The following is a 14,866-nucleotide window of genomic DNA, read 5'->3' as shown; positions in this document are numbered from 1 at the left end:
CTCTAGATAGATAGATGACACTTGTACATGTACGGTTGCATTTTACAGACTCTGAAAATGAAATTAGTAAGTTACTGCTTGTTTCATCATTCTTCATTGTGTTTTGGTTAGGACTCAAAGGACATAGACCAGAGGACAGAATACAGTCACCTGTCTGTACACATAAACATAAATATTTGAAACAGAAGCTCCAGGAAACAGATCAGTCACATATGTGCAATAATTTCTAAGATGAATTTATTCTGTGTGTCTGCCTAAAATGTTGCTCAATTGTTACCCAATCCCCCACAATCTGGGGGGAAAAAATTAATGTCATCTAGCTAACATCTTTCCCCTTGGGAGGTAAAGAAACTGAGACCCTTAGAAACCAAGAGTCTTATCACTGGTCTCTATTGTGAGATAGCTGAACAAGCCAAAACCTGTCTGTTTGGATTGCCAGCCTAAGCTCTCTCCAACACAGTGATACAAAAATCCCAAATACCAGCCCTGTCAAAAAGGTCAGGAGACAGAGAGAAAAAGAGAGAGACAGACACACACACACACACACAGAGAGAGAGAGAGAGAGAGAGAGAGAGAGAGAGAGAGAGAGAGAGAGAGAGAGACCTGAGGCTTAGAACATGCTGACACTTTGAGATGGGAAGTATTTCTGTTCTAAATATTGAGCTGGGCCTGAGCCTCTGAATCAGACAGCTGTAATTGTTTTTAATTCGTGCCCATGGCCTAGCATGACTTGACAGATAGGCAGTCCCCCCACACCTCCTTCTCCATTTCTCTAGCCACTGCAAATGGCAGGGAAGAGCCCTCTTTAGGAACTGATTTTGAATACTTAGATCACACAGGAATTATTTGTTCATGAGTGGCAGCTGGCTGGGAAATAGGAGTGAACTGTCCTCTTTGCTTTCACCAGGGCCCCACACAGCTGTTCCTTCCTCCCTGGGACTGCTTAATTAAAATTTAAACATCAAAAACCACATGGATCAATACTTGAATGTGAAGGGTCCAAAGCCTCTAAAAACCCCAGGTCCCACCCTATCACTTTTAAAGTCAGGAGAAACCAGGATCCATTAAGACACTGCCTTGCTTTTGGTAGATGGGAAAACTAGCCTCACCACCATCCCCCCCCCCCCCCCCAGGCATCCATCACACCCTATCCACTTTGGAGTTCTCCTGTATGTGAGTGTGTATACACCACTGATCATCACCAGAAAGGAATCTTTTAACAAGCAGAGGTCAGACTCCTGTGTGGGGGTTGAGGTGGGGCGAGTGGGGGGGGGGGTGCACCGGCTACTGGGCAAGCAGGCAGGCTGGGGGGGGGGGCGGGGCTGGGGCGAGTGGTTACACCTGCCTACACCTGCACACACTCCTGGCCAAGGGCAAAGCGCTTGGTCGGGGCAGTTTCTGGGGCTACCCGCACGATGATCAGCTGCTGAGAAACGCAGCTAGTGAACCCCAATATGAGAGCCGGGCCAAGGAGATGGCGGCCTGTCCCCGGCTCACGCGGCCCCTCTGGGCACCAGGATCTGGAGAACCAAGGATGCAGAAGTGCAGACCCTGAATGAACCACGTGTACTCTGGGGGCCATTGCTCCTCCTCCCGCTGCGGCAAATTTCTGCCCGGGCCTCCGCCTTGAACCCCAGAATCCTCCGGAGACCTTGTTTGTGGGGGGGGGGGGGGAAGCTTTTACTTCAATCTGTTTCTGCCCTTTACCTCCCCTCCAACAGAATTCTTGTGCTGATGATTTTTTTTTTTTTTTTCTTTTTCAGAGGCGGCGGTGGGGGCGGGGAATAGGGGGAGTTTGCGTCCGAACATCCCTGTGCAAGGTAAACAGTTCTGAAGGTCAGCGACGACTCCCCGCTGGGCCCTCCCAAAAAAGATGAATGTTCATCTGAAGACTCTCTAGAAAACCCGAACTGTTTAAGTACCAAGTTCCCCAGCTATTCCAATAATTGGCTGAAACCCTACATCTTAATGATTAACAATTGTAAACACCTCCAAAATAAAAGTATCAAAATTATGGAAGCGACTATAAAGAAAACTGTGAGATAGGTACTCGGCCAAGATTAAATAAAAAATTATATATATATATATATATATATATATATATATATGTATGTATGTATGTATGTGTATATGTACATATATATTTATAAAATGTTTAGTACTGCAAAAATAGAATATTGAATGAAATGGTATTTAGAAAACCGTCATTTAAAGAGGACATCTATTACATAACTAAAAATTGCTGCGAATGTACCTCAGTAATCAAATCAGCCATCAGCACAAACTAATCTTGTCCATGTTGTGACATCTCCCCCCAAGCATCTTTTAGCCGCCCCTCTGCTGTCAACCCCTTACCTTTATTTTCAGAATCTTTCATTCTCTGTTTCCTCCCTCTGCTGCACGAAAGTAGCGAGGTCCAGCTGACTGTGCAACCCTGACTTTGGATTTGTCATTCACAGTCAGCGGTCCCGGGGGCAAAGTCCCCCAACGCAGGAGCACCCAGGCTATGATAATGGCATGCAAGTCAGTGTGCAGGGTTATAATTTTGCTTATGCTGGAGCGGAAGGGATGAGGATGAAGGCAGACTTAAACACGACTTCCAAAACATGGCATGGAATCGGATCTGGAGCCTATGTTTGCCCTTCTCCCTTCCCTGGAGCGGGGATTGACTTCTTAGTGCCTCTTTGCCTCAGTAGACATTCAAATGTGGAAGGTCTGTGCAGACTTTTCCCCAACAACTTTGGAGGGGGTTAAGAGCCCAGACCTTCCTCTTCCATACTCACTCACTGCTTCCTTCATTTATTCACTTCTGGGTGAGTCAAGCACAGGGTAGCCCTGCCTGCACAGCAGTGTGCACAGGACCAACCCCTAGGTCTGCACAATACAGAGACAATGGGTGCCACACAGTGACCTGTATCTGCTCCGAGGACATGATTCCTAAAGCTGCTTCACCCGGGTTTTAACAAATGGGCAGGGAAGCTTTGCAAACCAGCCAGCCAGTGAATCAGCCAGGACCAAGTATGAGGAAGCCAGACCAGGAGATCCCCCCAGTGGAAGGCAAGTGTCCAGCAAACAATTTTTACTCATTCAGGTCAAAATGAATTTTGTCTCATTATACAGCTCAGGTACATCCCTTCCTTCCCCTGTCATTCATTCATTCAACAAACAGGAATTTTTGGCAGGCACTGTTCTACCTGTTAGGGCTTCAGAGGCGGGCATGTCCCCGCTCTGGTAACAATTTTTACCTTCCGGTGAGAGAATTCAGACCAGCAGTAAAAAAACATAAGTGGCAGCAAATGCTGTGAGAAATAACGAATGGAACGTGGCAATGAGGTGACAAATGCCATTTTTAGACAGTGTGGCCAAGTGAGATGGTAATTAACTCACGGAAAATGGGTCAGCATTATCATAGTCTCCCAAACATCTCTACTTAAAATTGGGGCCAGGAGTGTGCTTCGGTGGTACAACACTTGCCTGGCGTGTTCAAGGATTTCACCTCTAGCATTGCCTTACAGCCTTCCATGCCCCCCCCCTAAAAAAATGAAAAGAGCTTTGCTTTTCAGAGCTAGTGAGATGGCTCACTATGTAAAAGGTGCTTGCCACCAAGCCTGACTGGTGACCTGAGCTCAATCCCTGGGCTCTACATAGTGCAAGGAGAGAACTACTCCCCAGAATTGTTCTCTGCCCTCCAACATGTACCACAACACACATGCATACTGAATCAATGAATGTCATAATTTTTAATTTTTGTGGTGTGTGTGTGTGTGTGTGTGTGTGTACAATGTGCATGCCTAGGACCCAAGGAGGCTAGAGAAGGGTCCCCTGAAACTGAAGTTATAGATATTTGTGAGCTGTCAGGTGGGTGCTGGGAATCCAACCTCACTCTCAGGAAGGGCAACCAGTGCCCTTAACCATTGAGCCATCTTTCCGGCCCTTTTATTTTATTTTTAAGGTTTATTTTACTTAAAAACTATCACACACACACATATATATATATAATTTAAAATACCCATACACATAAAAATAAGTAACTTTTTAAATTAAAAATAAAATAATTTTTTTTTTTTAGTTCTGAATCCTTAACAACCTCTTCTACTACATGTTGCCTCACTGGTGGTGGTTGGCTGGTTTTGTGTGACTTTTTTTTTTTTTTCATTACAAAAAGGAGAAACTAATGTTCAGAAATTAACTGATGAAGTACAAGAACCACATTGAGAGAAAACCAACAGGAAGAAATCCATCTGTTACTCTCATCCTCAGAACTCACTGGTAAATACAGTCTGGACACAAAAGATGTTCCCATGGAGAAGAGAGCTGAAGACCCCTCTGCCATTATCAACTGAGTAGTGTAGGGCAGATGACTTAACCTCCCAGAATGGCTTCCTCCACTATAAATAGGAGCTCATCACAGCTGCCCTGGTACACTGGGAAGATGAAGGGAGAGGAAATGCAGAACTTGGTAAACAAAGCACTCTGTCAATGTGAGGAGTCTTTACCAGCTGCTAGGGCACATCTAAGATGACTAATCTCAAGGATGGCCATGGAGCAGAAGCTGTTTTTGGCCACTAGGGGCCCCTGAGTTGATCCTAGCTGTTTACATTTGAAGACTCCTGGAAAATTTGGGAATGTTTAAGCATTTGGTTTTGATTTCCATTACTCCTTGGCAATGTATGATACCTTTCTGCTCTTCTTTAGAAGTGTGGGGGCCAGTGAGGGGAATGCACTCAGACAGTGGGATCTACACTGTCTCCAAGACACCCATTCGATAAAGGGTTGGTTCTGGAAGTGCAGCTATTTGGGGGATGGTAGCCCTCTAAGAAGTAGTGTACAGTGTGTTGTGTGTGTGGGGGGGTGTCTTTCAGCCACTGGGAATATATTCTCAAAAAGGAATATGGGACCACAGCCCCTTCCTCTTTCTCTTTCTGGAAACAGGATAAACTGGTTTTGCTTTGTCAGGTGATCCCCAATAATATGCTGCTTTGCCACTGACATAAAGCAATTGGTCAAACCTATCAGGAACCGAAATAAAAAACCAACTTTTCCCCAGCCCAATGAAATGGCTCGGAGGACAAGGACACCTGCTACCAAACCAGATGACCTGAGTTAAATCTCTGGAACCCACACAGTGGAAGGAGAGATCTGACTCCCAAAGATTACCCTCTGACCTCATTCACATATGCACCCATGAATAATAAATGTAAAAAAATGTTTAAAACAATCTATTCCTCCTAAGTCATCTCACGTATTTTGTTACAGTGATGGAAAGCTGACTATCACAAATGGGTTCATTTAGTATCCATCTTCTGAGCCTCAGGCCCACACATCACCTCAAACAACTGGGCATCTCCTCCACCAAGGACTAAGTCAAACTATGCCAAGTGGGAGCACTTCAGGAGGCTGATGCTGTGGTTCCTATGTCCTCCCTTCACTCAGTAATACGCGTCATTTTGGAGCTGTTCTGAACATAAGAAGACGAAGCGCTGAACCACATGTTCTGAACAACACGATGGAGTTTGTGACCTCCAGCTGGGGGGGTTACTGAATCAGTCAGGCAAATGCCAGGCCTGGGTCTGAATTGTAGGGGGCAAAAGGGGTCTGAGGCAGAATAGTCTGGGGCTAAACATGGGCTGTGCCGTTTACTGGTCCCTAGAGAAAGTTGGAGTCCATTATTGAGCCTCTATAAGTTTCTATTCCAACTCTGTGGTTGAAGATAGCAATGGGGCCATCTCCCAAGGCTGGGTGAGGCATAGTGGCTTCAAACATGAAAAGAGTTTGACACATGCCATGGGGGAAGGTCACAGACAGTGCTGTAAGATTAATGTGAGTGTCTGAGTCAGCCCTCCTAGCCTTAGCTTTCCTCACAAGCTATGGAAAATAGTCATTAGTGTGTGGGGTTATTGTGAGAAGGAGATAAAGCCTGTGGTATAAAGGAGCAGTTACCACTGCCTAGCTCACCCAAGCTGTATTTATTTCAGGGAAGGAGTAGTAAGTGGGGAGAAGGGAAGGAGAACTGCCATTCATATTTCAAATGAAGAAACATTTTTAAGTGTGACCTTCTCTATGGCTATCTGCATTTTACCAAACGCTGTTTCTGAAAGGTTTCCGGCATGCAAAGAAGTTGAAAGTATTGCTCAGTGAGCCCCTTAACCATATCAATTTCATTATATTTGGTTCATGTTTCTATCTCTAATCTGTCCTTAGCTGCTCCTTACTTTATGGTGTGGGGGAGAGAGAACATACATGAGAGAAAGAGAGAGAGGGAAAGAGAACATGTGTGCATGCCATGATGATCACGTGGATGTCAGAGAACTACTCTGCAATGTATTAGTATCTTCCAGCTTTACATGAGTTCCAAGAATGGAACACAGGGGATCAGGGTTGTACAGCAAGTGCCTTTGTCTGCTGAGCTACATTCCCAGGTTGACCTCAAACTTACAACCCTCCAGTTTTAGCCACCCAAGTGCTGGGACCCAGGACCACACCCAGATTTTATCTCCTCCTCTTTTTTTTAAGATGGGGCCCCAGATTAAGCAGCTCTTCCATCTGGGACTTCTGAGCACTGGAACTACAGGCTTGGGCCACTGTATATGGCTAACAGAATATCTCTTTCTCTTTTTAAAATAAGGGATTTGAAAGTCTTACTGAATGGAAAGGGATCTAACATTCCCCTCATGACACAATATTTACCAAAACCTTATATCTCTGATCCTCAGACCATTCTAGTCAGGGTCAGACAAGCTCTCAGAAGTTTCATCCTGCCCCACAGTTAGCCTCAAGACCATGCCTCATTCAGGAACAAGATTGAGTCTTTCCACTAAATGGTGTCTCTGACCCGGAGCTTCAAAAGAACCATAAAAAACACAGTTCTAAATAGCCAGCCATGGCATGACACTCTGTCTCAATAACTGGACTTAGGGAATGCTTCCAGCAACTCCACAAGCCACTGAGTCCCTCAGCAGTTCTGCACAGCCCCTGTCTTGTTAGAAGCCACTTCTTAGTCACTTTGTGAGTCACATGCATGCTAGAGAAAAGAGAAATAGCTTCTCCGGAAGTATCACACTTGTTCTATCTCCACCCGGCTGAATCTGTTTGGTTTGCTCTGAGCACCCAAATGGCGGTTAAGAAGTTAAAATACCGGGGGTGGGGGTGGGGGGTGGACTGCTGAGCAGTGGGGATGTGTAGCTGAGTATGCCTCGAGACTAACCACAGGAGAATAGCAGGCAGGAAGGCCACAAGGAAGGCAGAGTTCCCAAGAAGCCAAGCTACCAGACAAGAGGAAGGAAATTAACCCGTGCAATGCCTACCACTTGCCAGGCTCTTAATTTTTATTGCCATCTGTATACTGTTTACTGGAGAACTCATTTGCCAAGCAGTGGTTTTAATGCATGTGTGTTCACATCAAGCAGCTCGGGTTCAAGTTCCCTGGGTACCAGCTGTGACTGTGGGAGCATTATCTGCCCTTGCTCTGCTTTGGCCTTTTTCTTATTCATAAAATGGAGACTGTAAAACAAGGTTGTTCTGGCCAGGAAGATGGCTCAGAGGGAAATGTGCTAGCAAAGCAAGCCTGATGACCTGAGCCTGAGCTCTTAAATCCGGAAAAAGCCAGGTGCAGTAGCACCCATCAGTAATCCCAACACTTCCACAGGGCCAGAGACAGGACAGAACCTCTGGGGCAAGTGTGGTGACATTTTGTTTATGATCTAATAAAGCTTACCTAGAGATCAAAGTACAAAGCTAGCTATAGCCATTGAGGCCAGGCAGTGATGGTACACATCTTTAATCCCAGCACTCAGGAGACAGAGGCAGATGGATCAAGGCCACCCTGGGCTGTGTGAGAGCACATCAGTCTAAAAGAGAAACAGCTCACACCTTTAACCCCAGCGCTAGGGAGGTGGGGTGGGAGTGCTATAGCTGGAGGAGAGAGGAACCATTGCAATCTAGGCAGTCTGAGGAGCGGTGCAGTTTGGAGGTAGCAGTCATAGGACACGATCGCCCCTTCAGTCTCAACACTGATAGAGTGGGAACTCTCTAGTGGTTGGCAGCTTTGCTTCTCTGGTTTCCAGAAAAGCACACATACACATGCACACAATTTAAAAGTGTATATATATATATATATATATATATATATATATATATATACACACACACACCCATACGTGTGAGAGTGTGTGTGTGTGTGTGTATGCCCACGCGCTCTTTAGCTGGCACACAGTACTACATATATGTTACAGTCCCAATTCTTAGACAAGAAAAATGATAGAGTGAGAGGCAAGGTGAGTTGGCAGAAGCTGTAAAGACAAGAAGCAGCAAGCCAGGGAGGTCCATGTCATTCATATCTCACAGCAGCTCTGGAAAGAAAGGGCAGCATCCGAACATCCTCCTGTATTGCTGCGAGCTCCAAGAAATACTGGCAATTCACTCATGTCAGTATTGGCAAATGGAAGAAACAGGGCTTAGACCCACACTTGACGAAAGCCCTCATCTCTGTCACAGGTCAGTTTCACAAATTTTAGCTTGTATTGGGGTTACTGCAGGGATTAGTAAAGGACAGATTTCTAGGTTCTATCCCCAGAGTTTCTGACTCTGTGACTCTAAAACAGTGTGGCATGAATTTGTATCCCTAAAGGCTGATTTGCAGAACCTCCCTTAACAGTTATGTATCTATAAGCGGAACAGATGTTAGGGGAAGGAATTGGGCCTGAGACTGTCAGTCAAAGTGTTGATTATTTGCCAGGGCTTAGCTATCTTGTATTTTATGTGTGTGACTCTGTGTGTGTGTGTGTGTGTGTGTGTGTGTGTGTGTGTGCGTGCGTGCGTGCGTATTACATATACATGCATGTGCACTCAGGAGTGAGGGTGACAACAACAGACACGATCTGCCACACCCAGCTTTTACATGGGTGCTCAAGAGCTAAAGTGCGGTACTCCTGTTTATTCAGCAAGTACTTTCCTCACTGAGCCATCTGCTCACACCTTAACTCCTTTCATATTTGTGATCTCATTTGATTCCAGTAACCATTCTCTCTATTTGATGTGTTTAAAAGAGAAAAAGACACACTATTAGAAACAAGGAGTGAAGCTGGGGATTAACAGACATGTGTTCTGCTCTCTTCTTGTCCTGGAATAATATCCACTGGTACAGACTGAGCTGGTTCCAGCTGTATCTTCCCAGGAACTAGCTTATTTCAGAATCCAGCAGGGTGAGCTGATCTGGGGCTGATTAGCATAATCCCAAAGGCTTGAGCCATCTCTTGGCAACAGAAACAAATGGATCCCTTTTCTACACCTAACAGCTTTGGGGTATGATTAAAAGTCATTCTCTGGGAAGGATGGAGGCACTGGAAGGGTTAACTTCCACTCCACACAGCCTGATCGTATTCCCATTCGTGGAGAGGCCTTAAATTTGATCCCAGAACTGGAAGAAGACAAAAACACTATATCATTAAATCTAAATCAAGCAACTGATTAGAGCCCAGAATATTTAAAGAATTCCTATAAAGAGAAAGAAAAAAAAAAGGCAAGCTATGAAATAAAAGAGTGGGAAAGGTCAGCATCAAGTTTTCCATGGGGGCTCAAATGAGTAGCCCATGTTTGTGAAAAAATCAGTCACTATTTTCCTTTTTTTTTTTTTTTTTTGTAAGATAAATGACCATGGTGGTCTTGGTTGTAATGATCATGCATGCCTACTTGGAGCATGCATATATACAGCATTTGGAAGGTGGAGGTAGGAGAGTCAGAAATTCAAGGCCAGCCTGAGATACCTGTCTCCAAAAACACAAAGCAATGAAAGGGCCCACAGCATTGTTTTGTACACATCCACTGGCAAAAATTAAAATATCTAACACCATCAGAATGCACTGTATACTTGTATGAAACTGTCAGAGAGTAAACTTACCAAATTTTAAACAAAAAAGGGCCTAGCAGAGCACAGAAAGGAATCAAGAATCTCACCACTGACAGAAGAAATTAGCACAAATCTTCAGAGGTCAATGTGGTAAGATCCTTTAAAACAACCAAAAACAAAAGTATGTCACCTTTTATCCAGTAATTGTCACTCTAAGTACTTACATTGTCCTCACAGTTATAAATACTCAAAGTACATGTCTGAAGATTTTATTTGTATTAAACGTATATGTGGGGATGGAGATTGGTATCCACAGAGGCTAGAAGCTATTATTGGATCCCCTGGAACTGGAGTTACAGGAAGTCATGCCATGGGTTCTGGGAACCAAACTCTTGTTCTCTGGAAGAGCAGCATGCACTAGAAGATGCCAGGAGTCCCTAGAAGCTATGTTTTTCCTTTCTCCCCTATGACTTGTGAGGAGGGCTGGCAGATAGCAGCATGCTGTTACAGAAGGCCTCACTAACCCAGAAGATTCAGCTGCCCATGTGAGACTCAAGTTATTGTCCTTCCTACAACTCACGAAACTTCTCAGTACCATGATCACCCAGATTTCAGGTATAATACATATACTAATATTCATAAAAATAATAAGTAGCCTTTTCCTGAGCCTTCGTGTACTAGGCAAAGGTTAATCAGCACAGCTACAAGATGCCATGGGAATTGGCATCCCCATTTTGCAGATGACAAATGGCTGAGTTTTAGGAAGATTAAGGGCCACTGGCAAAGATCACACTGTCTATTTTGTGTAGCAGCAGACTAAAATTGTAGCATTGCTACCATCAAAGAACATGTCTCCACATGTTCAGGTGACAGCAATGTCATCATGAAGAAAACTTCAGGCCACCTTTTATAGGAACCAGATAAAAGTGGGTTTCTTTTATCATGAAGTAGTGCATCTTCTCCCCTCCGTGAGAACATGAGAATCTGTTCATTCTGTGCTGGGAGATGTGGCAGAAAGGTCAACAGAGAGGCCTGATGTGGCTATTTACCTGCTATGAGGCCTCCTGCAAGTCATTCAGTAGCCCTTGATTTATCTTCTCAAGTACAAAATGGAGGGGATAAGTAACATCTACCCTTCTTCCTCCCAGGCCTGTTTTCAAGATCTGACCAAGGCTGAGTACAGTGACCTGAAGCTTTTATCCCACACTACTGGGAAAGGACACAGGATCTATGTGAGCTCTGGTCTAGAGAGCTCTGGGCCAATCAAAGCTACATAGTAAACCGTGTTCAGAGCCTGGTGGTAGTGGCGCATGACTTTAATCCCAGCACTCGGGAGGTAGAGGCAGATAGATCTCTGTGAGTTCGAAACCAGCCTGGTCTACAAGAGCTAGTTCCAGGACAGCCTCCTAAGCCACAGAGAAACCCTATCTGGAAAAAACAAAGAGAGAGAGAGAGAGAGAGAGAGAGAGAGAGAGAGAGAGAGAGAGAGAGAGAACATCTCAGAAAAAAAAATAAAAATCTAAGCAAGATCTTGTTTGAACTAATCTACTGTCATTTAATCCCTAACCCCTTCTTGCTCTGTCTGTCTGTCAGCCTCTCTTGTGTCCCCACTCTAAGATAGCCTTCTTAGTCTTCTGTTCTTTTGCTTTCTCTCCCCCCTTCTCCCCCAATAAACCTCTTGCACACACCAAAAAAAAAAAAAACTATCATTTACTAGTCATATCACAGTAGTTTTATTCCCAGGATGTCTAGGGAACAAAAAGAGGAATGTACAGGGGTGTACAGCCTGAAAAGCTATGGGTGGACCACAAGATAGGAACCAGCAACAGAAGCAGAAGGCAGAGGATGCTGTGCATTCATTATAGAATTTTATTTATTTACTTACTTATCTATCAATCAATTAATTAATTAATTTTGTATTTCTCGAGACAGGGTCTCACTATATAACCCTGGGTATCCCGGAACTCACTATAAACCAGGCTGCCTTTGAACTCACAGAGATCCCCCTGCCTTTGCCTCCCAAGTACTGGGATTGAACGTGAAGGTAGAACTGTAAAATTATCCATTCCTTCCTACCCAGAACCAGATGGTGCATACAATTGTAGGGGGAGTGCCTTTTGCCATTCTGGACTCAACAGCCTAGGGGGGAAAAGCTGATTGTCCCTAGCCCCACTGGGTGTCAGCAGCAACGGATCTTGGTAGCCTAGCTGTAAGCAGAAGTTTTATGTGTATGTTAATTAAAATAGGAAAACAAACTTTAGAAGCCAGCAAGGTGGTGGTGACAGGCTGGGGGTCTCTTTATCACTCACAAAAGCTCATGCCTATGGCAATAAATATTTGCAAGACTTTTGATCTTCTGCACCTTCTAGCTATTCACTCTTCCTAGTCAATCATTTATTTATTCGATACTTAAAACAATGGAGTAAGGGTGACTATGTCACCACAGGGCTCTGTTGGAATCTGGCTCAGGTCTGGATCTGTCGGCCATTTTAGAAATCAAGGCATGTCAGCTTCACAGAGAAAAGATCTCTAGATGACAAAACAGACAAAAAGGGACACACACACACACACACAAGTACCAACCGCACGCTTCAAATGGTGGGAAAAGTAAACAGGGCTTGGGTGGGTGTGATCTGTAATACCAGATGGACAGACACAAACGCCCTGCAGAGAGTAAAAATCCTAAAGAAGAGGTTACAGGTGGCAGGAAAAGCTTCCGGAGAGACCGCGTTTGAGTGGCAGTCAGCCAGGCTGCCTGATGAGGGCATGGCCACTGCCGGCTGGAAAAACATGAGCCTATAGATCATCGTGTTTTTTACTACTCAGAAGCCTTTCTTCTCAGTGAAATAAAATGTCGTTCCTCCCAGGCCTCAATCCTTGCCCTACAACTCTCCATTTGCCCTTGCTGAGCTCCTGGGAACCATGCCGCTGCTTCCCCTGAGGCCACACTGCTTTCCTAGGCGCTTACAGGAGTAACTCAACAGGTCTAGGGCTGGTTCCCTTGTGGCTTTGCCTCAGGCCTCCTCAGCACACCCAGTTCCCAGGGATGGGTGGCTCCCTTTCTCTAGACATGGTCTCAAATGCAGGGCTTTGCCTATCTTATTCCCCTCGGATCCAGGCAGAGAGAAGGACTGGATAAAAATGAATGGAATGATGAGCAGTTGTTGAGTAGAGGTCCTGATGACGACACCAAGGCCTGGAAAGCCTGGAACTGCCTGGAAAGCAGTTCCTTGTAGCAGCGCTTTGGGATAACCTAGAGTCCCCCAGAGCTTACAGGTTGGAAAGGTGGTGGGATGGGTACAGATAGGGAGAACCGGGAAGGGAGCCTGAGGAATCCTATCAATGCCCCCAAAGGTACCGCACTGCAGGGGCTGGGCCAGGTGTGGGGTCCAGAAGGGGAGCCAACCTGCTTGAGATTCTGCCGCGTGTCACACACGAATCCCCCAGTGCAGAGCCAAGCCCGAAGACAAGACGCGGGGCGGGGGGAGGGGGTGCACACCGGGACCCGCTCCTGCCCTGCGGAAGCCTGGGGAACCTCTGGCCGGCCTCTGCCCCGCGTCCCAGTGCCCGCAGGCTCCCCGGTGCCCTCCGCCGCCCCGGTGCCCTCCGCCGCCCCGGTGCCCTCCGCGCGCACTCACCCCGTTCCGCCCGGAGAGCCGATCGCGTCCTCCGCAGCCGCCGGCCCGCGCGCCACCGCCGCAGCGCGGACAGCAGCCTCGGGCTCTTAGCGCCTCCGGCCTCGGTCGCGCCCATAGGTGCGCCCGCCCCTTTCCGCCGCCTCCTGGGCCCAGGGTAGCCGCCGCCGTCGCTGCGCGTCTGCTTGTGCCCGGTCACTGCTGGGTGGACGCGGCCACGGGGGAGGAGCTTGCGGCGGGGCGATCCAGTCCGCCAGTGGCGGCGGGACCCGCGGGACCTTGGCCACGAACAGGTGTGCGCGTCCACGAACACGCGCTCTTTGCTGCAGTAGCCAGGCGTCCTAGGCTAATGCCCGAGCCCTGGGAGAGCCTCGATCCTATCTCACAGCATGGAACGAGCATAAGATCGAAGCTCCCACGGGTAAGTCTTCTACCCATAGGTGGTAGCGCGCTAAAAGGACGGCTTCTGAGTCCTCTGCCTCAATGAATGAACATGTTAGAAATTAAACATACATCTCTTTATACAGCCGTCAAATTATAAAACTGTCAGGTTTTTTGTTTGTTTGTTTTTGATTTTTGCAGTCATTAAAATCAGACAAGGGTCAGGTGATCAAAATTAAAATCACCAGTGACCAGTGACGGCAGATGAAAACTGCATTCCTCAGACCATGACGTGCTAAGAAATCCAGGCTTCTCTGGCTTGTACCCTGAACACACACACACACACACACACACACACACACACACCACACACACACACACACACACATAATCTAACGTTAGGAAACACCAAGTAAACAGAAAATTAAGACAACAGTCCTAAGATGGGGTCCTGTATTCTGCCAAGGTGCTGATGTCATAGAAGGTTATGTACAATATCAGAGGAGGCCGAAAAGACACGGCTAATTACCAAACACGATTTTTGCACCTCGATTGCACCCTGGCATAGAGGCATTTCGTGTTTTTGTTGTTTTTAAGGCTATAAAGGATACTAATGGGTTAACCCATTAAATATGGCTGGTAAAAATAACCATATTTTAATTATATATTTGTTAGCAGTAGCTGTCCCATAGTTACCTTAAAAACTCCTCAATTTTAGAAAATATATGTTGAAGTATTTCAAAATAAAGGACCAAGACACAGTAAAGGTAAAAACTAAAATGGGAGAAATCACTTACAGCCCAGGCATCAAAACAGTGTAGTATTCAGAGTCGGAATGTTCACACTGTAAATGTTCAAGGTCCTGAGTATGTTCTCAGGGCTGTAACAAAATAGGGTACTTGCTAAGGAACAAGACACATAGATCAATGTGACTGAATAAGTCACCAGGAAGTATATCCTCCAATAGACTCCCAACCAATGTCTGACCAAAGTTCAGAGCAGTTCA

The 14,866-nt window shown here is 45.9% G+C and overlaps 1 protein-coding gene across 5 annotated transcripts in view; it reads right to left on the bottom strand.

Moving 5' to 3' along the window:
* Dnajc6 (DnaJ heat shock protein family (Hsp40) member C6) overlaps positions 1-13,708 on the bottom strand; it is a 153,141-nt gene extending 139,433 nt beyond the window's left edge. The window contains exon 1 of one of the 5 annotated variants that reach the window (XM_051188240.1): positions 13,483-13,708. In XM_051188240.1, the coding sequence (XP_051044197.1) occupies positions 13,483-13,597 (115 nt within the window). In that variant the 5' untranslated portion in view covers positions 13,598-13,708. Of the gene's footprint in view, positions 1-2,355; positions 2,480-13,250; positions 13,272-13,482 lie in introns of those variants that run through there. The other 4 variants (XM_051188243.1, XM_051188244.1, XM_051188241.1 and 1 more) reach the window with 4 other exon arrangements.
* Positions 13,709-14,866: the final 1,158 nt, after the last annotated feature.

The sequence above is a fragment of the Phodopus roborovskii genome, unplaced genomic scaffold (assembly GCF_943737965.1).
Source record: "Phodopus roborovskii unplaced genomic scaffold, PHOROB, whole genome shotgun sequence".
Classification (NCBI taxonomy): domain Eukaryota; kingdom Metazoa; phylum Chordata; class Mammalia; order Rodentia; family Cricetidae; genus Phodopus; species Phodopus roborovskii.
The sequence above is the reverse complement of the archived record's forward strand: the minus strand, read 5'-3'. Positions and strand labels throughout refer to the sequence as shown.